Consider the following 25,943-nt stretch of genomic DNA (forward strand, 5'->3'; position numbering starts at 1 on the left):
CAGACATAATCAGCTGTGGAACTACTGGGAAAAAGCCCCCAAAAGTCACTTTTTTTTTGTGCAACTTGTTCTCTCTGCTGTGTTTTTATCCCTGAAGCTTGTCCGGAGGGGCTGTTTGGGGCGCGCTGTGAGGAGCCCTGTGACTGTGGGGACAACGTCTCGTGCCACCACGTCACCGGTGCCTGTGACTGCCCCCGGGGCTGGAGGGGCCGGCGCTGTGAGAAAGGTGAGCAGCACCCCTGGGTGAGGGAAAGCCAGGGAAACACCAGCTGCTCCAGAGCCTGGGAGGAGGGACATTTTGCATGAGAATTACAAGTTGTGGCAAAATGTTTTGAGGCTGTGAGACAAGGCGCTGCTGGGCTGGTTCGGCAGTGGGGCAGGAGGCCCGTGGAGGAGGCTCTGATGCCCTCCAGACATAAGCAACAACTTAAATCCAGGCAGAATGTCCATTTTCAGCTTCCCTTTTCCTCTGTTGGGGTCAGATTGAAGGCACTTGAGACAGCGGTTCATGTTCAGACTCAGGTGTTTATTATTTATCAATGTTAACTCACAGCAGTGAGTTCTGCAGTTCTTCATTAACAAGCCACAAAATGGCCAACTGTCTCTTTCATTACAAGGTCTTTTAGGGCTAAACTATTCAATGAAGAAATGAAACCTAAATTATTTTCACTTTTAACCCAATAACCAATCACTCAAAGTCTGCAATGTGGACTTTTCTGTCTAATTACAAAATACCACCCAAAACCCATGGAGAAGAAGGAAGAAGTTGAAAAAGGAGGAGCAGCCTCCACCCTAAAACCTCCATATTCCTCCATATTCCTCCATATTCCTCCATATTCCTCCATATTCCTCCATATTCCTCCATAACAAATCACTCAAAGTCTGCAATGTGGACTTTTCTGTCTAATTACAAAATACCACCCAAACCCATGGAGAAGAAGGTGAAAAAGGAGGAGCAGCCTCCACCCTAAAACCTCCATCTTTCTCCATATTTATTACCATATTCTAAAACCCCAAACTCCATGTTTCCCACCATATAATATCACACAATTCTAACCAACTCCACACCCATAATCTCAGTGCCATCTATCAATTTTGGAAGCCTTCTCCACGCGGCCTCGGGCCAAACGCAGTTTTCTCTTGGGGGGGGGTCAGCACAGAAAGTCTCAAACTCTCCAGAACTCCAACAGCAGCAGACTCACGTCCCACTGTTTGCTTTCCCACAGCCTGCCTGCCAGGTTTCTTTGGGAAGGACTGTGCCAGTCGCTGTGGCTGTCCCCTGGGAGTGCCCTGTCACCACGTCACCGGCCAGTGCGGCTGCCCGCCAGGACTGACCGGCTCTGGATGTGAAAAACGTACGGAGATGGGAATGATCCTCCTGCAGGCCCTGGGAAGGGGCTGGGCCAAGCAATTCCTACAGAAAATAGAAGGGAAAAAGAAAGATAAATGCTGGGGAAGATGAAACAGGAAAGCTGTATAAATATGATTGCCTGGCAAAAGATTTTGAGAATATGGAAACTATAAGTGAGATTGAAATGAAAGCAAGCTTTGAGATCCCTTAGTTACTGAACAACTGGAAAACAATGGCATGGCCAGCTGAAGGTGATCCCCTTTTGATGGAACAACACCCTCTGCTTGCAGGCAGGTCCAAGGGTCTGAGCAGACCCTACCAGCCTAGCAAAAGAAGTCCAAAGAGTAGTTTTTAAAGTTTAAAATGTAGCACAGTATAGTAATGTAGTGATTCTTATAAGCTATATAGAAATGCTATAAAATTTGTATATTGTACTAGATTAGTTAGTGAAAATCAGAATATTTAACACAGAAGATGATTTATTGTATTATAACAAGAACTTCGCTCAGTCCTGCTCTTAGCTCTTGCCTTTTACTCTCTTACCCTCTTACTCTCTTACCCTCTCATCCTCTCTCCCCCTCTCTTCTCTCAGCCCTGCTCTGAGCTGTGGCTGGCAGCTCCCAGCAGGGCCCTGCACCCAGGCCCTTTGCAATAAACCCCAAGTTCCACGACCTAACTTCATAAATCTCTCATCTCCATCCCTCCCAACCGTGCTACCCCCCAATGCTCTTACAGATAAACGAGGGAAAACAGCCCTGGAGCAGAGCTGTGCCAAGGAGCAACTCCCAGGCTGGCAGCTGAGTGCATGCCTGTGGAATGTTAGCAAGGCAGAGGGAGCCAAGTGGGAAATCAGAGCTGGGTATTTAGCCAGAGGATTAGCAATAAATCACTATTAAAATGAGCTCCTGTGGGTAGGAGCAAGTCTGGAAGAGACAGAGGTGTGTGAGCACGTTCTTTACGCAGAGGACAGTGCTGGATTTGCTGTGTCTGTGTGTGCAGCTTGCAGAAATGTGAGGGCAGGAAGAGCTGGCACAGCAAAAGGCATTTAATGCCTTTAAGTACTTGCCTTTCCTTTCAATCCAAGTATTTCCTGGAGTGAATGAACTCTTTGCATGCGAGTCCCTTTGCTTTTTGGGTGGCGGAGAATTTCACTGCCATAAAAGGCTCTCTAAATCCTGGCTTAAAATAAAATGTTTTTAATAAAAGCCTTGCAGAGAGGGGTGGGATGGCCCCTGAGCCACCTTGGTGCCCTGTCTCCTCACAGCCTGCCTGCCAGGGACCTTTGGTGAGGGCTGCGCTCAGATCTGCCAGTGCCCCGGAGCCACCCAGGAGTGTCACCCTGTCACCGGGGCCTGTGTCTGTCCCCCTGGCTTCCACGGTCCTGCCTGCCAGCTGGGTGAGTCCTGCTCTGCTCCCACTGCATCCCCTGTGCCGGCTGTGCCAGCCTGAAATCCCAGTGCCATGAGGGATGTGTGTGTGAGTTGAGTCCTGGGTTCTTTGGGGCTGGCGCAGACAGAGCTCTCTGCCTCCTCCTGGATGAAACATCCATCCACATCCACCTGGTGGATATCCCTGGGCTGTCTGGACCTTCTCCCCGTGTTTGTTTTCCCCTCAGAGTGCTCCCCGGGCTGGTACGGGGACCACTCTGCTCCTGCTCTGCTCCCACTGCATCCCCTGTGCCGGCTGTGCCAGCCTGAAATCCCAGTGCCATGAGGGATGTGTGTGTGAGTTCTGGGTGTTTGGGGCTGGCACAGACAGAGCTCTCCCTCCTCCTGGGTGAAACATCCACGCAAATCCACCTGGTGCGTTTCCCCAGGCTGTCTGGACCTTCTCCCCGTGTTTGTAGCCGCTGTTTTTGTCTCCTCAGAGTGCTCCCCGGGCTGGTACGGCCGGGACTGCGAGCGGCGGTGCCGGTGCAGGAACGGGGGACGCTGCGACAGCGCCACGGGGATGTGCCACTGCCCCGCGGGGTTCATCGGGGCTGACTGCGCCATCGGTGAGCTCTGCTCCAGCCACGGGGGCTGGCAAAGCAGGGGAGCCTCCTCAGGGGGGGCTGAGGGGTGGCAGAGGCAGATCTTGCCTGCAGAAAGGCTGCTGGCCCTACAGGGATGAGCAGCAGAACAAGGGCTGACCCCTGGGAAAAGCTCCCTGTGTCCTTTGTCCACTTGTCCAGGCAGCAGTGTCCTGAGCTCTGCTCCAGCCACAGGGGCTGGCAAAGCAGGGGAGCCTCCTCAGGAGGGGCTGAGGGGTGGCAGATCTTGCCCGCAGAAAAACCCTGCAGGGATAAGGAGCAGAACAAGGACTGACCCCTGGGAAAACATCCCTGTGTCCTTTGTCAGCAGTGCCTTGCCCTGTGTCCCAGGGCAGGAGCCTGCAGATGACACTTGTAATGGTGTTCAAGGGGTCTGAGGATGAGAGAAGAGATGAGGATCTGACTCCATGTTTCAGAAGGCTTGGTTTATTATTTTATGATATATATTACATTAAAACGGTACTAAAAGAATAAAAGAAAGGATTTCATCAGAAGGCTGGCTAAGAATAGAAAAAGAAGGAATGGATAACAAAGGCTTGTGTCTGGGACAGAGTCCGAGCCAGCTGGGCTGTGATTGGCCATTAATTAGAAACAACCACATGAGACCAATCCCAGATGCACCTGTTGCATTCCACAGCAGCAGATAACCATTGTTTGCATTTTGTTCCTGAGGCCTCTCAGCTTCTGAGGAGGAAAAATCCTAAGGAAAGGATTTTTCATAAAAGATGTCTGTGACAGTTTGCGGTCTGCCTTAGCCACTGAAATGCTTTTCTGCTCTGTTTATTTGATGATAAAGTGATTTCTCCTTACACACCATGCTGCACTGCTGTACAGCCATGGCTGGGCAGGGCTTGGAGCAGCCTGGCTTAGTGAGAGGTGTCCCCATGGCAGAGGGGCTGGAAACAGATGATCTTTGAGCTCTCTTCCAACCCAAACCATTCCATGATCCTCTGGCACAGCAGGGCAGGGCTGGAGCCTCCTTCTCATCCCATCACTCAGCTCCAGTGCTGTGCAGAACTTTCCCTCTCCCACCTCCCACCTCCCCAGCCCTGCTTTGGCCTGATTGAGTTTTTCCTCCCTCCAGGATGCCCGGCTGGTCGCTACGGCCAGGACTGTGCAGGGCTGTGTCCCTGTGGGGCCGGCGTCCCCTGTCACCCTGTCACTGGAGACTGCGTGTGCCCTCCGGGCAGAGCTGGCCCCACGTGTGAGCAAGGCAAGTGCTGTGCATCGGGGCTGTCAGGCTGGGAAATGTCCTGGGCAGGAGAGGATTTCCTTGCCCTGAGATCTCTGCTCGTGCTCCCTGTGCCTGAGGTGGGGTTCACAGGATGAGGGAAGAGATGAGAATCTTGACTCCGTGTTTCAGAAGGCTGATTTATGATGTATATTTTATTTTATATAATATAAAATATAATATGATATGTATATTAAATAGATGCTTATTTATTTATTTATTTGCAATTATTTATTTATTTATATTTTATATAATATAAAATACAATATAATATATATTATATATTAAATAGATGTTTTATTTATTTATTTATTATTAATTTATTATTATTTAGTTATGTATTTGTTCATTTATTTATTAGCTAATTTATTCATTATTTATTATTAGTTAATTAATTTGTATTTAATACTCTGCTTGTTTGATTTGTGGTATATTGGTGATTTGTTAATAATGTATGGATGTAAGCTTGCGTCGTAGAGGGAGGACCCTGGTTACTCATTCTGGCATTAATTCTCCTACTATATATATAAATATATAATGATATATATAATATTTTATAATTTTATGATATATATTAAAAGAAAATGATATATTAAAACTATACTATAAGAATAGAAGGAAGGATTTCATCACAGGGCTGGAAAGGAATAGAAAGGAATGGAATGATAATAAAATCTTGTGACTGACCAGATAGTCCGAGACAGCTGGACTGTGATTGGCCATTAATTAGAAACAACCACATGAGCCCAATCCCAGATGCCCCTGTTGCATTCCACAGCAGCAGATAACCATTGTTTACATTTCATTTCTGAGGCCTCTCAGCTTCTCGGGAGAAAAAGATCCTAACGAAAGGATTTTTCATAAAATGTGTCCGTGACTCTGTGCCCACCACCGCTGCTCCTCTGCCCCCGCAGGATGTGAGAAGCATCACTACGGGCCGGGCTGCCAGCAGCGCTGCTCCTGCCGCAACGGGGGCCTCTGCCACCCCGCCGATGGCTCCTGCTCCTGCGCCCCGGGCTGGACGGGAAAATCCTGCGAATTAGGTAATTAACCCTGTCTGATTGTGGAGCTCACAACACCCCGGGTCCACTTTCTGTCACCCCACCCGTGGCAGCCCTGCCTTAGCCCAGCTCTCCGAGGTGCAGCTGTGGGGATGCTGAGCAGTTCTGCCCGCCCCTCTGCCCTTAAATCTGATTCGCAAATCCTGCAAATTAGGTAACCTTGGCCCGGATCCTGTCTGATTGTGGAGCTCACACACTGGGTCCACTTTCTGTCACCCCAGCCCTGCCTTAGCACAGCCTGCAGTGTGAAGCTGCACGGTCCCACAGTCTGAAGCTCGGCTGTGGGGATGCTGAGCAGCTCTGCCCACTCCTCTGCCCTCAAATCTGATTCACAAATCCTGCAAATTAGGTAACCCTGGCTCAGATCCTGTCTGATTGTGGAGCCCACACCCCGGGTCCACTTTCTGTCATCCCACCCGTGGCAGCCCTGCTTCAGCCCAGCTCTCTGGAGCGGGGCTGTGGGGATGCTGAGCAGCTCTGCTGCTCCCTCTGCCTGCAAATCTGATTCGCAAATCCTGCAAATTAGATAATCCTGGCTCAGATCCTGTCTGTTTGTAGCGCTCACACCGCGTGTCCACTTTCTGTCACCCCACCCGTGGCAGCGTTGCCCCAGCCCAGCCTTCCTAAGCTCAGCTGTGGGGATGCTGAGCAGTTCTTCCACTCCTCTGCCCCCAGAATGCCCTCCAGGAAGCTTCGGTGCCGCCTGCCAGCTGCGCTGCCCCTGCCTGCACAACGCCACCTGCCACCCGGCCACCGGCACCTGCCGCTGTCCCCGCGGCCACTACGGGCCCCTGTGCGAGCACAGTGAGTGTTGGGCACCGAGTAAACCCCGTGGGGATGAACGCGGGGCTTGGAGCGCCGGGCACAATTCGGGCACAATTTGGGCACAAGCCAGGTGCAAGTCAGATGCAAGTCAGGTGCAAGTCAGGCATAAGCTGGGCACAATTTGGGCACAAGTTTGGCACAAGTCGGGCACAATTTGGGCACAATTTGGGCACAAGTCAGGCTCTGTGCTCCTCCCTGCCGGGCTGGCTGAGGCTCTGCTGCAGAGTTCTGCTCATCCCCTCCCTAACGAGCTCCTCCTGTCGCAGGCTGTCCCCCGGGGTTCCACGGAGAGGGCTGCCAGCAGCGCTGTGACTGCGAGCACGGGGCAGGGTGTGACCCCACCACCGGGCGCTGCCGCTGTCCCCCGGGGCTGCGGGGCGAGCGCTGTCACACAGGTACCTCCATCCTCCTCCTCGCCCCTCCCGAGGGCATCCTGAGGGCCAGACACACGGAGCAGGGGCTGGATTCTGTGTCTCACGCAGGCTGCAAGGAAGGGACGTACGGCGAGGGGTGCCAGCATCTCTGTGACTGCCCCAGCGATGTCCCCTGCGACCCGGTCACCGGGCGCTGCCTGTGCCCCCCGGGCAAAACCGGCCCCACCTGTGCTGCAGGTGAGCTGAGCCCCAGCTGGGCAGGGGGGGAACAGGGCTGTGTGACAGGGGGTTTGCTCCCAGGAAGCTGGGAGAGGCTTTTTTCTGGTGTGTGTCACCTCACAGGGTGAGAGGGGCAGTGGCATATTGTATTTGAGGGGTTCCCAGATGAAGGGAGGAATGGTGAATCTGACTCCATGTTCTCAGAATTTTTTATTTTATTTTTAATGTATTATTTTATTATATTATATATTTTATTTTACTTTATTTTTATTTTTTTATTTTATTTTTAATTGTAAATTGTAGATTTTAATTATTTTTATTTTATTTTTAATGTATTATTTTGTGATAGTATATATTTTATTTTAATTTTTAAATTTTTATTTATTTTAATTTTAATTTTTAAATTTTAATTATTTTTATTTATTATTTTATATTATATTTTTATTTTATTTTAAATTATTTAATTATTTAATTATTTAATTATTTAATTATAATTTTAAAATTTTAATTATTTTATTTTTAGTTTTATTTATTATTTTATTTTTAGTTTTCAAATTTTAAATCTTTAATTTTAATTTGTTGCTTTAATTATATATTATATTATATTATATTATATTATATTATATTATATTATATTACATTATATTACATTATATTACATTATATTACATTACATTACATTATACTAAAGAATACAGAAAGGATACTTACAGAAGGCTAAAAAGATAATAATGAAAACTCATGACTCCTTCCAGAGCCCTGACACAGCTTGGCACTGATTGGTCATTAAGTCAAAACAATTCACATGAAACCAATGAAACAACCACCTGTTGGATAAACAATCTCCAAACCCCCATTCTAAAAACCCCAAAAATCTATTTTTTCACCCCGTGACAAACTAACTATTATTCTACTTAGACTTTCACGGCTTGCAGGTCCTCATATAAGGTTGGTAATTGTTTTTTCTATGGGTCATAATCAAAATCCCGGGGGTCTTGGGCTCTGTGCCAGGGCCTCTCTCTGGCAGGGGTTTGGGCAGCCCGGGGCAGCCAGAGGGATGTCCTGAATTCCGACACACCTGAGCGGCTCTGTTCCCTCTGCAGAGTGCCAGCCCACCCAGTTTGGCCCCGAGTGCAGCCTGGCCTGCCAGTGTGCCCCCAGCAGCTCCTACTGCAACGCCAGGAACGGGCAGTGCCTGTGCCTGCACGGCCACACGGGACCCACCTGCCGCGAAGGTGAGGGGACAGCGCCCGAGGGGAGGCTGTGCCTGGGCTCAGGGGTGGGTTGGGAGCAGTAAAATCAGCTCAGTCCAGTCACTCAGGGCAGCACCTGCCTCTGGCCAAGCCCCTCAGCTGGTCTGAGCTGTTTGCTGTCACTGCAGCCCCCAGGGAGGTTTGTTGTAGGAGCGTCCGGGGGTAGCACAGTCAGGATGGACGGAGACGAGAGATCTCTGCAGCCAGGGCTGGGAACTTGGGGTTTGTTGCAAAGGGCCTGGGTGCAGGGCCCTGCTGGGAGCTGCCAGCCACAGCTCAGAGCAGGACTGAGAGAAGAGACAGGTAGAGAGGATGAGAGGGTAAGAAAGTAAAAGGGTAAGAGAGCGAAGTTCCCATTACAATACAATAAATCATCTGTGTTGAATATTCTAATGCTCACTAACCAATCTAGTAAAATACACAAATCCTATAGCATTTACACACAGCCTATAAGAATCACTACATTACCATGCTGTGTTACATTTTAAACCCTAAAAACTCCTCTTTGGGCCCCTTCTGCCAAGCTGGCAGGGTCTGCTCTGACCCTTGGGCCTGTCTGCAAGCAGAGGGTGTTGTTCCATCAAAAGGGGATCACCTTCAGCCAGCCACACCATTGTTTTCCAGTTGTTCAGTAACTGAGGGATCTCAAAGCTTGCTTTCATTTCAATCTCACTTATAGTTTCCATATTCTCAAAATCTTTTGCCAGGCAAAAATATTTGTAAGGCTTTCCTGTTTCATCTTCCCCAACAGTTTGTGAAGTCTCAGAATTGAAGCTGTTTAGCAGGCTGGCCACAATGCTGCCCCTGGAATATCCAGGGCACAAATCCCACTCTGAGCATGAGCTGGGATGTTGATTCCATGCACCAACCACACTCCTCATCCCTGCCCAGACCTGTGGGCTCAGAGTGACCCCTGTGGGTGCTGGGTGGGGGGCAGGAGGGTCTGACCCAAACCCACAGACTGGGACCAGTGCTCCCAGTGGGGAGGGGAATGGGGAAGGAAGGTGGCCCCAGGCCTGGCAGCGTTGTGGAGGGCCAGCCCTGCAGCAGGGCTGCCCACAGCAAGGCCTGCCCCGTCCTGGACCTGTCCTGTCTTGTTTTCCAGCCATGCAGTCCCTGCCACCCACCAGGCCACCACCACCTCCGGAGGGGCTTCAGCCAGCAGAGAAGTAGGTCCTGCTCTGGCAGCACTCCCTTGGTTTCACCAAGCAGCCACCTGAAGAAACCAGTGACCTGTAATGAACTCATTTTTGAGCCACGTGAGCAGCTCTCATCTCCTGGCAGCCCCAGCTGCTGCTTTTGGGGTGTCTGAGTGAGGCTGAAGCGCCCAGTATAACCAGTTCACTGTGCCAGCGCGGGCTGGCCCTGGGGACACATATGCCCTGCCCACACCAGGGTGTGCCCTTGGCCAGAGACCAGTGACCAGTGCAGGAGGGATCAATTCTGCTCGGGGGACAGTGCACTTTGACAGCTTGTGACACATTGCTGGCCAGCCTTCAACTTTTGGGTGCTGGGCTTGGGGAGGGGGCTGAAATCGTGGTCCAAATCAGGTATTTATGCATCAATATTTATGGGAAGCTGCATCACAGTGTTGTCAGGACTGATGGTCAGCTCTCCTGAGACTGGGCCTCCTGTGGATGCACCACCTCACTTGAATTTTTTTTTTTTTTTGAATTTGAATTTTCCATGGTGTTTTACTGTAAGTGACAATTTGCCAGGGGAAAACACGCAGGGCTCCAGCAGCCACCTGCAGAGCTGGTGCCTCCTGACAGAACAGGCTGTGCTGGACAAGCTTGTCAGGGGCCTGGAGCCTGTTCTTCATGCCAGGAATTTGCCAGCCCATGGTGCTGCCCATGTCACTTACTCCAAGAAGAAGGAAGCCTAAATCGAGTGTGAAGTCAGAGATTCTTCATGGATGGAGACAAAGAGCTGGCTCATCTGGTCAAGGCAAATCCCAGTTGGAATGGCCTCTCCCAGCCCTGAATCCTGAGTTATTTTGCCATGCCAGTCATAGTCAGGAGCTGGCCAAAGCAGCAGTGGGGAATGTCACCAGCCCAGTGTCACCACATCACCCTGGCCAGGGGCCCTTTTGTCTGTTTGCACAAAGCTCCTGGGCAGGTGAAGCCACTGCCAGAGGAACCCCAGCTCTGCAGAGAAGAGGGACAGCCCTGTCCCATCCCATCCATCCCCATCCATCCCCATCCCATCCCATCCCATCCCAATCCCATCCCACCCCATCCCATCCCATCCCATCCCCATCCCATCCCATCCCCATCCCCATCCCCACAGGCTGCAGCACAGCCCTGCCCAGGCATTTGGCCTTTAAATTATTCCCACAGGGGCCAACTGAAAATAATAAAAGAATTCTTTCTTTTCCTGATGGAATTTATTTTAATCTGTATAGAACTTGTCATTTTGGGCCAATTACTTTCTTATTTTATTTCTTCCTTAACAGTATTTTTTTTTTTACATTAGCTATCATTCTTGTGAAGAAATCATGTTAATATGAGTATGTAGTGAAGGACCAAAATCGTGCTGGTGAGGTTGGATGTGGGATAAGAGGGAGCAGGAAGATTTTGTCCATGTGCCAAATGAGCCCAGTCAGTGCTGCCAGTGGTGCTGCTCATCTCCAGACAATCATCCCTCAGCTCCCCTTTGCCTTGAAGCTCCTGGGCCATCAGAGGAAGGCTCCAGTGATTGGGAGGAGGAGGAGGAGGAGGCCACTGGAGGTGCTCTGCCTCCGTGGCCCTGCTCCAGGAGAACATGGGAACAGCCTGAAACATGGGGATGGATCCACACTGTCCCATTCCAGCTGCAGCTCCAGGACTCCTGGCAGCTGCTCAGAGCAAGCCCTGTGCCTGTATTTTTATATAATATTATTTTCCTGTTCATATTTCTTAATCCAGTTTGTTTGCTTCCTCTTTTCTTGTACTGTCTCCCTTTTTGGATCTTCTTTAATTTAGCACTGATGAGAAACTGTTACTTTCTCCACAGTTAAAAGAAATAAACAGAAAGCCTGGCTGAGTTTCTACTTACCTTGTCTGTCTCACTGAAATGCACCTGACAGCTGCTCCAGGTGACAGCAGGGTGGCAGGGGCTCTGGGGGGTGTTTCATGAGGTGCAGATATTGTGTCAGAACATGCAATGCCACCAGCAGAATGAAGCTTCATTTTAGGGCTGATGGCTGGGACAACTTTGGAGCTCTCAGGGACACTCACCACTAACAGAGAACACGTGGTTCATTGGTATCCAAGAATTTATTAATTTACAGTTGATCAGAACAGTGAATGTGAAGTTTGGCACCCCAAAACTGTAGCAGCCATGTCCCCTGCACAGGGTGTGAGGGGCTGAGCCCTGGGCAGAGCCCCCTCCCCAGCTGGGAGGAGGGAAAGGCAGGTGGGAGCTGCAGCACTGCTCCCCATCCTGCCCCTGCTTCACCCTCTGCCTGGAGCACATCCCAGAGCTGACTCCATGGGAACAACTCTGGCATCAAGTATTTTATCAAGTGACCCAAAGGTGTCTGGCATCACCTCACCAGTGCAGGGCACGGCTCTGCCCAAAGGGCCCAAGAATTATTGTGGGGGTGGAGAGAGAAAAAAGAGAAACAGCAGCAAAAACTGGGCTGAGGGGGTGGAGAGAGAAAAAAGAGAAACAGCAGCAAAAACTGGCCAAGCACATGGATTGAAGTTCCAAACAAAGCCTGACTGGGGCGTGCTCTCCCCACAGCAGGTGCTGCAGGGATGGAGATGGTGGCACAGGCACCTCAGAGGCCAGAACAGCTCCAGCTTGGCCATGGTGGCACAGGCACCTCAGAGGCCAGAACAGCTCCAGCTTGGCCATGGTGGCACAGGCACCTCAGAGCCCAGAACAGCTCCAGCTTGGCCATGGTGGCACAGGCACCTCAGAGCCCAGAACAGCTCCGGCTTGGCCATGGTGGCACAGGCACCTCAGAGGCCAGAACAGCTCCAGCTTCCCAACCTGAGCCAAGCCCTTGGCTGCTCCCAGAGCCTGTTCCAGGTCACCAGTGCCAGCGCTGCCAGGAGTGCCCGGTGCCAGCTCTCACAGAGGAGCTGCTGCGTCACTGCTGCCACACAAACCCATCCTGGCTGGTGAGATCTGCCTCCTGGCACAAGCACAGTTCAAGAAGAAAGGCTCTGCTGCTGCCTCCTCTCCGTGGGCTCAGTCTGCAGAGGTCTGGGGCTCTCTCTGGGCCGTCCCTACACGTTGGTCTCGATGCGCAGCCGCTCCATGCGCCGCACGTTGCCCTCGGCGGCCACGCGGCTGGTGATGGGCCTGGCACAGGCCTGGGGGAACCAGCCCCGCTCCCCATCCCGCAAACGCTCCCCCCAGCACCAGCCTAGGAGAGAACAGAGCTGCTGACAGGGCCAGGAAGGGCTGTGGAACCTGGGGAAAGCAGCTGTGCTCCCCCCAGCACCAGCCTAGGGAGAACAGAGCTGGTGACAGGGCCAGGAAGGGCCTGGGGGAACCAGCCCTGCTCTCCATCCCACAAACACTCTCCCCAGCACCAGCCTAGGGAGAACAGCGCTGGTGACAGGGACAGGAAGGGCTGTGGAACCTGGGGGAATCAGCCCTGCTCCCCATCCTGCAGCTGATCCCCCCAGCACCAGCCTAGGAGAGAACAGAGCTACTGACAGGACCAGGAACGGCCGTGGAACCTTAGAGAACCAGCCCTGCTCCCCCCAGCACCAGCCTAGGGAGAGCTGGTGACAAAGCCAGGAAAGGCCATGGAACCTGGGGGAAGCAGCCCTGCTCCCCATCCTGCAGCTGATCCCCCCAGCACCAGCCTAGGGAGAACAGAGCTGCTGACAGGGCCAGGAAGGGCTGTGGAACCTTAGAGAACCAGCCCTGCTCTCTGTCCCACAGCTGATCCTCCCAGCACCAGCCTAGGAGAGAACAGAGCTGCTGACAGGGCCAGGAAGAGCCACAGATCCCTGGCAGTGCCACCTCCCTCAGCCCCCCAGGAGCCACTGTCACCTGCTGGGACACAGCACAGCCAGTGCCACAGGTCTCACCAGCAGCCAGAGCTTCCTGGAAGCTTCTGCAATTGCCAAAACCCAGTCCCCAGGGATCACTGAAGGTTCTCCCTGCCCCAGCTCTGCTAAGGTCAGAGCCTGCCCCACACCCAGCCCCACGCCCCCTGGCACTCACCATCCTCTTCTCCCAGCACCAGGACAACATCTGCCTGCTGCAGGGACAGCTCATCCGCCTCCTTGGCCAGGTAGGCACGGGTGACCTCCACCTGGCTCAGGTCTGCAGGACAGGGGAGAGCAGGGACAGTGAGCAGGCACAGCCATGACCCCCCAGCTGCCCACCCAGTGCTCCACAGCACGCTCCAGTCCCTCCTGTCCCTGCCCCTTATCCCTCCAAGCTTGTCAAACACCTCTAACAACAGCTGAAGGCATTCCTGGAATTCCACCCTGCCTCCCAGGAAAAGTATTTAAGGTCAATTGTGACTGATAACTTCATGGGAGGCAACTCCTAAGGAGCAAGGCTGGTGTCACAGACATCTTTTATGAAAAATCCTTTCCTTAGGATTTTTTCTCCTGAGAAGTTGAGAGGCCTCAGGAACAAAATGTAAGCAATGGTTATCTGCTGCTGTGGAATGCAACAGGTGCATCTGGGATTGGTCTCATGTTGGTTGTTTCTAATTAATGGCCAATCACAGCCCAGCTGGCTCAGACTCTCTGTCCGAGACAGAAACTTTTGTTATTATTCTTTCTTTTGCTATTCTTAGCCAGCCTTCTGATGAAATCCTGTCTTCTATTCTTTTAGTATAGTTTTAATGTAATCTATATCATAAAATAATAAATCAAGCCTTCTGAAACATGGAGTCAGATCCTCATCTCTTCCCTCATCCTCAGACCCCTGTGAACATTGTCACAGTGTGGGTGTGGGGGTTTTCCTCTCCACTCCAGGAATGGAGGAGAACCAGGCAGAAACCTGGGCCTGCAAATGCTCTGGTGTGGCAGGGAATCCCAGCAGAGCCAGGCTGCCCTTGGGCACACGGTACCTCCTTTGGGAGTGGTGTCAGGCTGTTCCTTCTCCCTGTGCATCAGAGCTGCAATCCACCTGGCCCGGTCACTCCTGCCAGAAGGAACACAAAGAGAGCCTTAGGACAGCATCCCTGTGGCCAGCAGCAGCTGGGACATTCCCAGCAGGATCAATGCTTTCAAGGGGAGTCAGATTGATCAGAATATTCAGTGTAAGGACACTTCCCAAGTGGTACACATGGCCCAGCTGCTTTGCTTCAGCTGGAGAGGGGAAGCTGATATGGGAATTATATGGGAAATATAAGAGAGAGGAAGGAACAGAGCCTGGGAGAAGGCTGTGCACATCCCAGTTTCTAGGAGGAGGAGCATGGGGGTAAAGGGAGATCTGCTACAGATGCCTGTACCCATGATATTTTCTGAAAAATCCTTTCCTTAGGATTTTTCCTCCTGAGAAGCTGAGAGGCCTCAGGAACAAAATGTAAGCAATGGTTATCTGCTGCTGTGGAATGCAACAGGTGCATCTGGGATTGGTCTCAGGTGGTTGTTTCTAATTAATGACCAATCACAGCCCAGCTGGCTCAGACTCTCTGTCCCAGTCACAAGCCTTTGTTATTCATTCCTCCTTTTTCTATTCTTAGCCAGCCTTCTGATGAAATCCTTTCTTCTATTCTTTTAGTACAGTTTTAATATAATATATATCATAAAATAATAAACCAAGCCTTCTGAAACATGGAGTCAGATCCTCGTCTCTTCCCTCAACCTGAGACCCCTGTGAACACGGTCACAGAAGCCTCAGAGGATTCCCAGTTCATCCCAAGGGCCAGAGCAAAATCCCACACTGTGGGATTCCCAGTTCATCCCAAGGGCCAGAGCAAAATCCCACACTGTGGGATTCCCAGTTCATCCCAAGTTCATCCCAAAGGCCAGAGCAAAATCCCACACTGTGGGATTCCCAGTTCATCCCAAGTTCATCCCAAGGGCCAGAGCAAAATCCCACACTGTGTGATTCCCAGTTCATCCCAAGGGCCAGAGCAAAATCCCAGCGTGGCACTCACAGCGTCTCTGCCGACAGCACCACCTCCTCCCGCCGGCCCTCGCTGTCCTTCTCCAGCACCACTCGCAGCAGGTGCCCACCAGCCTTGCCAGGAGGAGGGGAGGGTGGCTCTGAGCTCTCCACCTTCTCCACGGTGACCTGGTCCAGCGTGGCGTAGTTCATGACCGTGTAGCTCTCCTCGCTGCGGCACAGATGGGATCAGCGACCCAGCTGTGGGGTCTGGGCCACTTCCCAGCCCCCAGCCCGGCACAGGAGGCTCAGCAGGCATTGCCAGAGCAGCCTGGAGCTGATGCTCAGGGTGGGACGTGGTTCTGGGGACTTGCTGGCCACCCACCCCCTGAGGCAAAGCCACTGGTGGGACTCTTCTGGCTGACAAGGGACAGCTCACAAAGGTGGAAACAGGGAAATCGCATGGATTTCTCTGCTGTTGCAGTGTGATTTCAGGGTTTACCTCAGAACCTCAGGTCCCTGCCCTGATAATTCCCTGCCAGGTGTGTCAGTCACCTCTCCTTTCCCCTCCCAGCACTGTCTGTCAGTCCTGGCATTCCAGAAGGGCATGGAGTGATTGGCAGATCCAAAGGATGTCCCCTACTCCTGGGGGGCATTGGGCCATCCAGGTGTCCTTTGTCCCTCCCCTCCTGTCCCTGCTTGGTGGCTCCCTGCCCCTTCCCTGCCCCTCTCCCCAGGGTTAAAGGAGCAGCAACCACGGGCTCAGGGAGCTCTGTTGGAGCTGGTGCTGGATCCAGAGGCCTGAGGGCCAGAATAAAGCTCTGGATCCAAACCCTCCATCAGAACCAACTCCTTTCCTTCACCATCGCCTGAAAGCTTCTCCACAGAGGGAAACCTGAGGAGCAGCCCCTCTTATGGGGGGAAGCTCCATCCCAGCACCACCAGAGCTCCTGCAGGCCTGGACTGGTCTCCATGTGCCAACTGCAGCACCCAGGCAGCCAAAAGTGTCTGTGGGGTGAAACACCACACACCCAGGCAGCCAAAAGTGTCCCTGGGGTGAAACACCACACACCCAGGCAGCCAAAAGTGTCTGTGGGGTGAAACACCACACACCCAGCCAGCCAAAAGTGTCTGTGGGGTGAAACACCACAGTTGTCACTATTTGATTCAGCACCAAGGGCCAGACAAGCTCAGGCACGTCCCATCCAGCAATATTGGTAATATTCAGTACTCTGCTGGGGAAATTGGTGTTTAACCCCCCTAGCTGTTCTTCAGGGAAAGGCAGGGCCCTCACCTCTTCTTCTTGGTGATGATGAGGACGTCGTTGAAGAGGAAGAGGTGGCAGAGGCGGCCGGCGCCGCGGCGGAAGATGCCGGCCTCCTCCGAGAGCAGCAGGTGCAGCTCCCCCCGCTTCAGCAGCCACCGGGACACCGAGATCAGTGGGAAAGGCTGGAACAGCACCAGCAAAGGCTCAGGAAATGCCCTTCCCAGCAGCAGCAGGCAAAATCAAGGCAGGGAGTGAGAGCCTGCAGTGGCCCCAGGGTCAGTTGGGATGGACACACCACATGCGTTTTGTCACAGACACATTCCATGCAAAATCTTTTCCTTAAGGTTTTTTCTCCTGAGAAGCCAAGAAGCCTCAAGAACAAAATGTAAACAATGGTTATCTGCTGCTATGGAATGCCACAGGTGGATCTGGGATTGGTCTCATGTGGTTGTTTCTAATTAATGGCCAATCACAGCCCAGCTGGCTCAGATTCTCTGTCCGAGCCACAAGCTTTTGTTACCATTCTTTCTTTTTCTATTCTTAGCCTTTTGATAGAATCCTTTCTTCTATTCTTTTAGTACAGTTTTAATATAATATATATGATAAAATAATAAATCAAGCCTCCTGAAAAATGGAGTCAGATCCTCATCTCTTCCCTCAACCTAAGACCCCTGTGAACAACGTCACAGAGTTTAAGGTCTTTTAGAAAGGATTTTTCAGGGGGCCGTGCACCCCATTCCAGCACACTCTGGACCCCAACAGTGGGTGACACTGTCATGGCTTTACTACTTTTTAGAAACTGCTTGCACCAACAGTCACAGAATCACAGAATGGTGAGGTTGGAAGAGACCTCTAAGATCACCGAGTCCAACCTATGCCCTAACACCTCAACCAGACTGTAGCACCAAGTGCCATGTCCAGGCTTTTTTAAACACATCCCTGGGAACAGCATTCCAGTACTTTATGATTCTTTGGGTGAAAAATTTTTTTCCTAATATCCAACCTATACCTTCCCTGATGTAGCTTGAGACTGCGTCCTCTTTTTCTGTCAGTTGCTGCCCAGTAGAAGACCACTCCAAACTTCCCAGAAGAATTCCCAGCACAGGTCTGACCTGTCTGAAAAGGCCCCAGAAGACTTCCCACCACCACTTCCACAAGGCCTCACCTTCTTCTTCCCGAATTCCAGCTGTTTCTGCAAGGTGTACATCTGCTCTGTCCTCTCCATAGCCCGAGCTCCCTCATTGCAGCTCTTGACCAGCTGGGAAGAGAAAAACATCGCAAGGGAAGTGGAGAAGGGTCAGACACTGAGTCCATCCAACTCCCACGCCACCTCCAGCATTAGGGACTGTCCTGCTACCCTGAGCAGGAGAGACAGACAGACAATTCCTGGCACAGGTTTCATGCCAGGTTGGGGAAAGGCAGTGGGATGCTGTCCTGGAGAGAGATAGCACATGGGCTCTGCCTGGAGAAGGACGCAAGTGAACCTGCACCAGAACTGAGGAGCAACAGGAGGAGGAAGAATTAATCATCTGAGAAGAGCTCAAGGCAGGAGGATGAACAATCACACAGAGGGGAGGACCCTGCTCGGATGTGAGAGCAGGACAGACTGGGAGCAGCAGGAATGTGCTGCCAAGAGCTGCTCTTCAGGGGGATGAAAGGAAGAGTCACCACTGGCACAGTGGAGAAAACAGGGAGATGACATCCAGGAGCACAGACAGGGCACAGCTCGTGACTACTGCACTCCACACCTCCCTCTCTGCATCATTCACTGCCCTTTGCCCAAATCCCCAAAAACCATGGTGAGAACTGCCTCAGGAAAGACAAAGATGGGCCAAAGAGGAAAGAAGAATAGAGAACAAGAAAAAGGAACAAACCAAGATCAGGTGGCAAAGTCGAGAAGGGAAAAGGTGTGTTCATCCGGCAGCTGTTTGGAGCAGAGGAGCCTCGAGTGAACTGATGCTGGGAGGGAAATGAGAGGCCAGAATGGCAGCTTTGGATCAGTGCTCCAGAGGGCTGAGCTGGCAGGAGGAGAGGTGGAGGGCTGGCAGCTGGGCCTCACCTTGCTGATGGCCTTCACAGCACGGGTGGCAGCTCCGTACGCTGCAGTGCGCGCGTTTGTTTTTTGCTGCACGGTCTGGAATTCCAAGATAAGAAGCTTTAGTGACACTGCACCCCAGAGAAGGGAGCATCAGCTGCTCCCCCAGGATTTCAGGATTCCACACGCTGATTGAGCTGTTCCCAGTGGTCACAGGAAGGTTTAATAGTGCTGGGAGCTGCGAATCTGGGGGTTTCATGTCTGATACGTGCCTGGCCACCCCCTGGCCCTCAGCCCTGCAACCACCACAGACTGGGAGCAGTCACTGGAAATCCCACATCCAGCAGCTTGGCCATTTAGACCACATTTCCATGAAGAATGCAAGACCTGCTTTCCATTCCTGGGCTGCCTGACCAGGACACTTGTGCCACCCCACCCTGGGACCCAGATACAGCACAGAAGAAGCTTGGGTGGCTCAGATGGGTGGCACCAAGACATGAAGTGTTATTCACAGAGCTTTAAGCTGCACACCTGACACCCCCCAGAGAAGCAGATTGCTCTGGATATAAATCAAAGAATATGCTAGCTGCATTAAGATCAACTCCTGGCCCTGCACAGGACGCCCCAAGAATCCCACCATGTGCCTGAGAGTTATCCAAATGCTTCTCCTGAATACAGGAGCACCCAGGGCCCAGCTCCAGAGGGCTGGAAGTCCAAGCAGAGGCTGGCCCAGGTTCAGGAAACAAAGGGAATAGCAGAGTCACCTCTTCAGAGGTGCCAAGCAGTGCCACTGTGTGACTACTTACATCTAAGAGCAGAGGAAGCCGTGTTACCCTCTGCATGGGCAGAATGAGAAATGAGATCATTGGCAGGCCTCCACACTCTGGTTTCCTTTCAATTTGTTTCAGGGTCTCTTTAAATAAGGGGTTTGTGGTTCTGGAACAGGACAAGAAAGCTCCATTAACTCTTTTCTTCAGTTGTCAGGATTTTCCAGCAGCTCTCCACACACTGGAAATGCAGAGCAGTGATGGCACTGCCTGGGGTGCTCTGCCAGGCTTGGAGTGCCCAGCTGGGCAGAAACGGGACTGATCCCACAGGTGGTGGAAAAGCACCCAGAGAGAGATGGTGAGCCCACCAAAAAGGTGGGTAAAGCCACAGATGTACCGACAACAGACTCAGACTTGGCCTGGAGATGAACAAGGCCCGTCCATGTCGCTGTGTACTATGGACCTCTGCAGTCCTGGAGCCCAGAGCCCCTCAGAGGCAGCTCCTTGGCCAGCCCAAGGCCTGTACTCACAGCAGCTTATCCAGTGTCCTCTGCTGATAGACTTCATTGGAGCAGTAGCTGATGTAGGGGTTGAAGTGTTTCGAGGCGTGTTCCTCCACGATGTCACTGATGTCAGGGATCACGAGGTGCTCCTGGTGTCGCTTCTCCAGGTCCTCAAAGAAGCTGAGAAGAGAATTTAAACAGGCTCACATGACTCACTGGACAAACTGAATGTTCCCACTGCTGCTTTTCCCCAGTTTTCCCAGAGGAGATGGGGCCTGGATCCCTTCTGGCAGGGAAGCTCCAGCAGCTGAGACACCCACGCCTTCCCCAGAGGCACACGCTTCCTCCATTCTTGCACAGGATCCCTCCTCCACCTCAGCCCTCCATGAGGTTTTACTTTCTGCCCCACCAGGAAGCCACAAGCCCTAAACACCCCCAGAGCCATTCCCAGGGCTGCTGCATCCTCCTCCTGCTGCCTTCCCACACGGACACGGCTCCCAAGGCATTTCCTCCCCACCTCCCAGTGAGTCCCTTCAACAATCCAAGGGATGGTTGGTTCAGCACTACAAATAAAAAGCTCAGGGTCCCCTCCCAGGCCCCACTTGCCTCTTGCTGACTGTCAGGATGTCCCCAATGTTGGAGAAGAGGTGGTGGTGCTCTGTCTGAGTCATGGTCTCCTTCAGCTCCTCTGACCTCATGAAGTGGCTCACCAGGATGCTCAGGCTGTGCATGTAGGAGTACTCAGAAGTGATGATCTCAAACATTGCCTGGAGAAAGCAGGGAAGATGCAGCAGCATAAACCGAGTGGAAAAAGCTGGGAATTAATTGTTAAATCTTATTTCTACTCTTTGGCACAAAACCACTGGAAGTGACTTGGCTCCATGTTGGTTCTCTGTGTCACCTCATGCACGGCCTGGCCAATACCAATAATCCCAGTGTGTTTTAGGACACTCAGTCATTAAAAAGCCATAGCATGAAGATGTTTTCCCCTCCCATCAGCACCCAACGGAGCTGCCTGTTTCCCCACCAGTTAGTGCAGGTGAGCCCTCCCAGCACCGCCCAGTCCTGGAGCAGCTGGAAGCAGCAGCACCACGAGCTGAGCTGAGTTCAGCTCCACCTGGAGCCGACCCTGCCAGAGCCACGTGTGTCCCACAGCCTTTGTGCCCTGCTGTGCTCCCAGGCACGCCCCAGGGCTCTCTCACCTCCTGCCTCTTGCGCTCCTCGGGGGAGATCCTCTGCAGGATGCCCGACTCCAGGACCTGGGGATGAGCAGGAACCACAGTCCTTGCACGCCCTCTAGTGCAGTCTGGGGCTGTGTCAGCCACCCCACGGCCCATCCCACCAGCACACACCAAGGGAACCCATCCCGGACCATGAGAAACCACCACACACTGTGACACACTACCACAAACCATCAGAAACCATTACACACTATCACACACCTGCACACACCATCACAAACCATCACAACCCATCACAACCCATCACACACCATCACAAACCATCAGAAACCATTACAAACTATCAGAACCCATCATAAACCATTACACACTGTAACACACCACCACACACCATCACAAACCAGCACAACCCATCACAAACCATCACAACCCACCACAAACCATTACACAGTGTAGCACACCAGCACTCACCAAAGGAACCCATCACAAACCATTACAAACCATTACAAAACCGTCAGAAATCATCAGAAACCATCACAACCTATCAGAAACCATCACACACTGCAAAACACCACCACGCACCAAAGGAACCCATCACAAACCATTACAAACCATCAGAGACCATCATTCACCACCACCACTGCCCACCACCACTCACTCCTTCACCACCCCCTGCAGCATCACCCAGCCCCCAGCTCCAGCAGCTGCTGCCACTCCCTGGATGAAGATTACACTCCCTGGATGAAGATTACACTCCCTGGATGAAGATGACTCTCCCCAAAGTCCACCGGGAAAGCCCAGCAAGGAGCACCTGCCTTCCCTCAGCAGTGGGTGAAGCCCAACCACAGCAACACCAACGGCCCTGGGCAGACCCTGCGTGTCCCAGCCAGCCCAGAATATCCCACTGCAAGCACTAATGATGTGGAATTATCCCCTCAGAGCTCTCAGAGCCCCCAGGCTGCTGTCCCTACCTCTGGGAGCTGGCTCCAGGTCACCTGGGCCGGGCGGTAGCTCTGCACCACGATGGCAGCACCCAGAGGGGACGGCTCCTCTGGCAGGGCCTCCTCCAGCAAGTCCTCGTCTGACTCATGGCTGACAGAGTTCAGGCCTCTCTCACGGATCTCCTGATACAGCTGGGGCTCTGCAGAGGACAAGACATGGGGTCAGCACAGCACAGCAGCCTCTCCCAGCTCATGGCTTCCCTTCCCGCCACGGCTGCCTTGCCCTGCTGGCCACGAGCCACGAGTTCTGGGCCAGAAACTCCCCGACGAGGTTGGACTTTGCACTGCACTGATTACCCAGCGGCTGCTGCTCCCAGCAGCCTCCCACAGCTCTCCCATTTTCCCTGCGAGCCACGGCAGTGTTATCAGCCCCAGGAGTGGGAAAGCAGGGCAGCAATGCTGCTGTTGCTTCGGGGAAACAGAGACAAAAGCCATGGGAGCAGCACAGTGGGGAAAGCCTTGCAGGGATTTGCTTGGTTGAGGCACAGGGGACACTCACGGTCCTTGAAGGAGCCACCACGCTTCTGCACCCGCTTCCGCCCGAGGGTTCTCTGCAAGGGCAAGAGGAGAGCCTGCTGTGGTTACCACACTTCTGATGGCCTGGGAAAACTCCTTCAGGAAAAGGGGGAGTTACCTGTGCCAGCTGGCCCACACCACCCTGTTCTTTCAGCCTGCCTTTTGTGTGGGCTCTGTTTGCCTTACCCAGGTGACTCAGCTTTCACCTCCCATATAACCAGGGTCACGCTCAGAACCATTCTGTACTTGCACTGCTGCTGTCAAACCTCTCTCACACCTGGACTTTGCCTGCTCTGGAGTCTCCCTTTCCCCAGACGTGCTTCACCCATGTTTGTGTACGACTGGAGCCGCTCTCCCCGCCAGCCCCACCCTGCAAACATCCCACAGCCGCCTGCCAAGCGTCCAGCTCCACTCCCCACCAAAACCATGTCAGCTATTCCCAGCCTCTCCAGGGACCTGGTGACAGAGAGCTTCCCAAGGCACCAGTCACCCCACCAGGCCCAGCAAACCAGCTCCAGAACTGACTGCAGCTGAGGGCCCTGCAGCTCCTCTGTCACCACCAGGAAAGCAGGATCCCATCCCTGCCCGCCAGGGCTGACAGCAGGGGTTAAACCCACCTTGCTCCTGCCAGGGCTGCGGTCAGGCAGGGTGCTGCCATCCTCAGACGTGGGTTTCAGCGAGGGAGAGGCCTTGGCTGGCTCCACGTCAGCCCCCAGCCCCTTCATGGCCGCGCGGTAGGACATGTTCCTCAGGTTGCGCTTGAGGGCTCCCCCGCCATCATCCTCATCCTCCCCCTCCAGGGCCAGCATGGGGACGGCCGCCCGCTTCGGGTCGGGGCTCAGGGGCTCCCGGCTCGCCCCGAAGCTCTGGGGCCGGGAGGGGCTGTTCTTGGGCTTGGAGGAGACGGCCAAGCTCTTGGGGATGAGCTGCTGCGTCCCCACCTTGAGCGCGGCGGGGCTGTGCGTGCTCAGGACGATGCGGCAGGGCTCGGCCGAGGTGGGGGAGCCCAGGGGGGACAGGGGGGTGGCACTGGGAGCCGTGGTGGGGCTGAGCTTCCCACCAGGGGCACGCGTTGGGCTGGAGGGTTCTGGCCGCACTGGGTGGCATCGGTACTCCAGGAGCAAGGTCTTGTCATCCACAGAGGTAGCAGAGGAGCCCCGAGACATGGTGGTGGCTGGGGGAGCAGCAAGCTGAGGAGGAACAGACAGACAGACAGACAGACAGTCTTCCAGTAAGGCAGCAGGAATTTATGCTGAGCCATGGGAACCTTGGGACAGTGCTGGACATGGCCTCCACCTTCCCAGGGTGCTCCTCAGGCAGGGCCTGTACGGACACACTGGGGATGCTGTCACCACCCCACTCCTTGTGGGGCCACCCATGTGCCAGGGCTGGGACAGGGGCTCCAGGACGTGGTCAGGAACCAGGAGCAGCCAGGCCATGGAGCAGCCAAGACCAGGAGCAGCCAGGCCATGGAGCAGCCAGGCCATGGAGCAGTGGTTAAACCCAGCCAGGCCATGGGAGCAGCCAGGCCATGGGAGCAGCCAGGCCATGGAGCAGCCAGGCCATGGAGCAGTGGTTAAACCCAGCCAGGCCATGGATCAGCCAGACCCTGCTGCAGGCACAGGGCAGGCTCAGACCTGAGCCAGGCAGGTCTGGAGCCTCCCTGAGCCCCGCTGCTGCCACACCTCCGTGTCCCCTCATTCCTCTCTGGGGTGCTGCCAGCCACCACAGCCGGTCTGCACCCTCCTGAACGCCACCTCCCTCAGGCTGTGGAATCCCTGGCTGTGAAGCCTGTGCTCCTCCAAGCTCGTACCTGCCCCAAACCACTCTGCCCACAGAAACACCTGCTCCAGTCCCTGGGGCTTCCCAGGTAGGGTTAAGGTCACTCATCCCCTCCTGTGCCACGCACAGAACCATGCACCTACAGAACTCTGCCCCTACAGCACAGACAGAGCGTTTTATGCCCTCTGCCTATTACATAACTTCGGGAGAAATTATGGTTTAATTGTCCTCAACTGAGATCCCATTGTGTGTCAGCGCCATCTCCAAGCTGTTCCCTTTCAAAGACCAGGAAACAAACCAAGGCTGGACCGTGCTTTTCCCCGCATGAATGACTGGCAGGAGGACAGCACAGACCCATCAACAACAGCTCGTTTGACAGAGATGCTGCTCATTCCACTGTCCTCGGATGGGGGACACATGCTTTATGTCCAGAGCTCTGCCAAGTGTCCCTCGGACGAGCAAAGCGCCACACTCCACTCTTAACCCCATCCTGCCTGAGGACGAAGCTTATCCCAATCCCTGGTGGCAACAAACAAGCCTGAACCCAGAGGGTTTGGGGGCGGCAGCATGCACAGCTCTCGGCGCTGGGATGGAGAGAAGCTCGGTGCCCACACAGGGCATCGACAGCGGTGGCACAGGGGCACCGGCACCAGAGCTGCGGTACAGGGGGCAGGGCGGGATACAGCCCCGGGAAGCACCCAAACCCCTCTGCCACGGTCCCAACCACCCCTTGGCACCGCTGAGACCCTCGGGGACAGCCGCGGGAGGACGAGCCCTGCTGTGCCCCGGCAGGGACAGCACAGCCGGTCCCGCCGTCCCCTCCCCGGAAGGCGCTCGGTAGCCGCTCTCTCGGAGCCACCGCCCGCACGGCCGCCCGGGAGCCCCGGTACCGGTGCCGATGGTGCTGCCGGACCCTCCCCGGGCTCCCCGGTCCCTCCGCAGCGCCCCAGCCCCGACCCCGCCGCGCCCGCACCTACCCGCGCCCCTCGGAGCCAGCGCGGCGGCGGCGGCGGCAGGGATGGGAGGGACCGGAGGGATGGGAGGGACCGGGGCGGAACCGGGGGAGGTGCTGGTCCGGCCCCTGAGACTGTGCCGGTGTGCTGGCGTGACCCGGGATGTGCCGGTGTTCCGGTACCGGGGGAGGTGCCGGTCCGGCCCCCGAGACCGTGCCGGTGTGCTGGCGTGACCCGGGATGTGCCGGTGTTCCGGTACCGGGGGAGGTGCCGGTCCGGCCCCCGAGACCGTGCCGGTGTGCTGGCGTGACCCGGGATGTGCCGGTGCTCTGCACATCCCGGCTCCGAGCAGCGCTCTGCTCCCAGCCCGGAGTCGCCCCGGCTTCCCGGGGGTGAAATATTAAATAAGCCACTCTAGGAGCAGCGTTTTGCTGTTTTTTGATGAGTGCTCATCCGGTGTGTGCGCCCCTGGAATCTCGGCATTCCCCATCCCTTAAAACTGCCTCTGCTTCCCGGGGGTGAAATATTAAATAAGCCTCTCTAGGAGCAGCATTTTGCTGTTTTTTGATGAGTGTTCA

The 25,943-nt window shown here is 53.8% G+C and overlaps 2 protein-coding genes across 2 annotated transcripts in view; one reads left to right on the forward strand and one right to left on the reverse strand.

Annotated features, from left to right (window-relative positions):
* LOC129129716 (uncharacterized) overlaps positions 1-10,554 on the forward strand; it is a 53,136-nt gene extending 42,582 nt beyond the window's left edge. Inside the window, exons 24-34 of the mRNA XM_077190347.1 lie at positions 98-226; positions 1,227-1,355; positions 2,616-2,747; positions 3,219-3,347; positions 4,468-4,596; positions 5,529-5,657; positions 6,351-6,479; positions 6,767-6,895; positions 6,983-7,111; positions 8,197-8,328; positions 9,452-10,554. Of these exons, the coding sequence (XP_077046462.1) occupies positions 98-226; positions 1,227-1,355; positions 2,616-2,747; positions 3,219-3,347; positions 4,468-4,596; positions 5,529-5,657; positions 6,351-6,479; positions 6,767-6,895; positions 6,983-7,111; positions 8,197-8,328; positions 9,452-9,519 (1,364 nt within the window). The 3' untranslated portion in view covers positions 9,520-10,554. The remainder of the gene's footprint in view (positions 1-97; positions 227-1,226; positions 1,356-2,615; positions 2,748-3,218; positions 3,348-4,467; positions 4,597-5,528; positions 5,658-6,350; positions 6,480-6,766; positions 6,896-6,982; positions 7,112-8,196; positions 8,329-9,451) is intronic.
* Positions 10,555-10,716: 162 nt separating this feature from the next.
* Positions 10,717-25,444, reverse strand: ARHGEF16 (Rho guanine nucleotide exchange factor 16). The gene is made up of 15 exons (XM_054647905.2): positions 25,390-25,444; positions 23,248-23,820; positions 22,614-22,665; positions 22,085-22,254; positions 21,135-21,191; positions 20,539-20,699; positions 19,960-20,112; positions 19,469-19,598; positions 18,687-18,761; positions 17,793-17,885; positions 16,655-16,809; positions 15,413-15,592; positions 14,378-14,451; positions 13,516-13,617; positions 10,717-12,703 (listed from the first exon to the last, which is right to left on the reverse strand). The coding sequence occupies exons 2-15, from the start codon at positions 23,794-23,796 to the stop codon at positions 12,564-12,566; spliced, it is 2,091 nt and encodes a 696-aa protein (XP_054503880.2). The 5' UTR covers positions 23,797-23,820; positions 25,390-25,444; the 3' UTR covers positions 10,717-12,563.
* Positions 25,445-25,943: the final 499 nt, after the last annotated feature.

This window comes from Agelaius phoeniceus, chromosome 24 (genome assembly GCF_051311805.1).
Source record: "Agelaius phoeniceus isolate bAgePho1 chromosome 24, bAgePho1.hap1, whole genome shotgun sequence".
Taxonomy (NCBI): Eukaryota; Metazoa; Chordata; class Aves; order Passeriformes; family Icteridae; genus Agelaius; species Agelaius phoeniceus.

Excerpts from the sequence above, each read along its gene's own strand:
- ARHGEF16 (XM_054647905.2), bottom strand. The coding sequence starts at position 23,796 with ATGTCTCGGGGCTCCTCTGCTACCTCTGTGGATGACAAGACCTTGCTC. Across the intron at positions 22,666-23,247 it reads GCAGCCCTGGCAGGAGCAAG|AGAACCCTCGGGCGGAAGCG; the intron begins GTGGGTTTAACC and ends TTGCCCTTGCAG. Across the intron at positions 12,704-13,515 it reads GGTGCTGGGAGAAGAGGATG|GCTGGTGCTGGGGGGAGCGT; the intron begins GTGAGTGCCAGG and ends GTTCTCTCCTAG.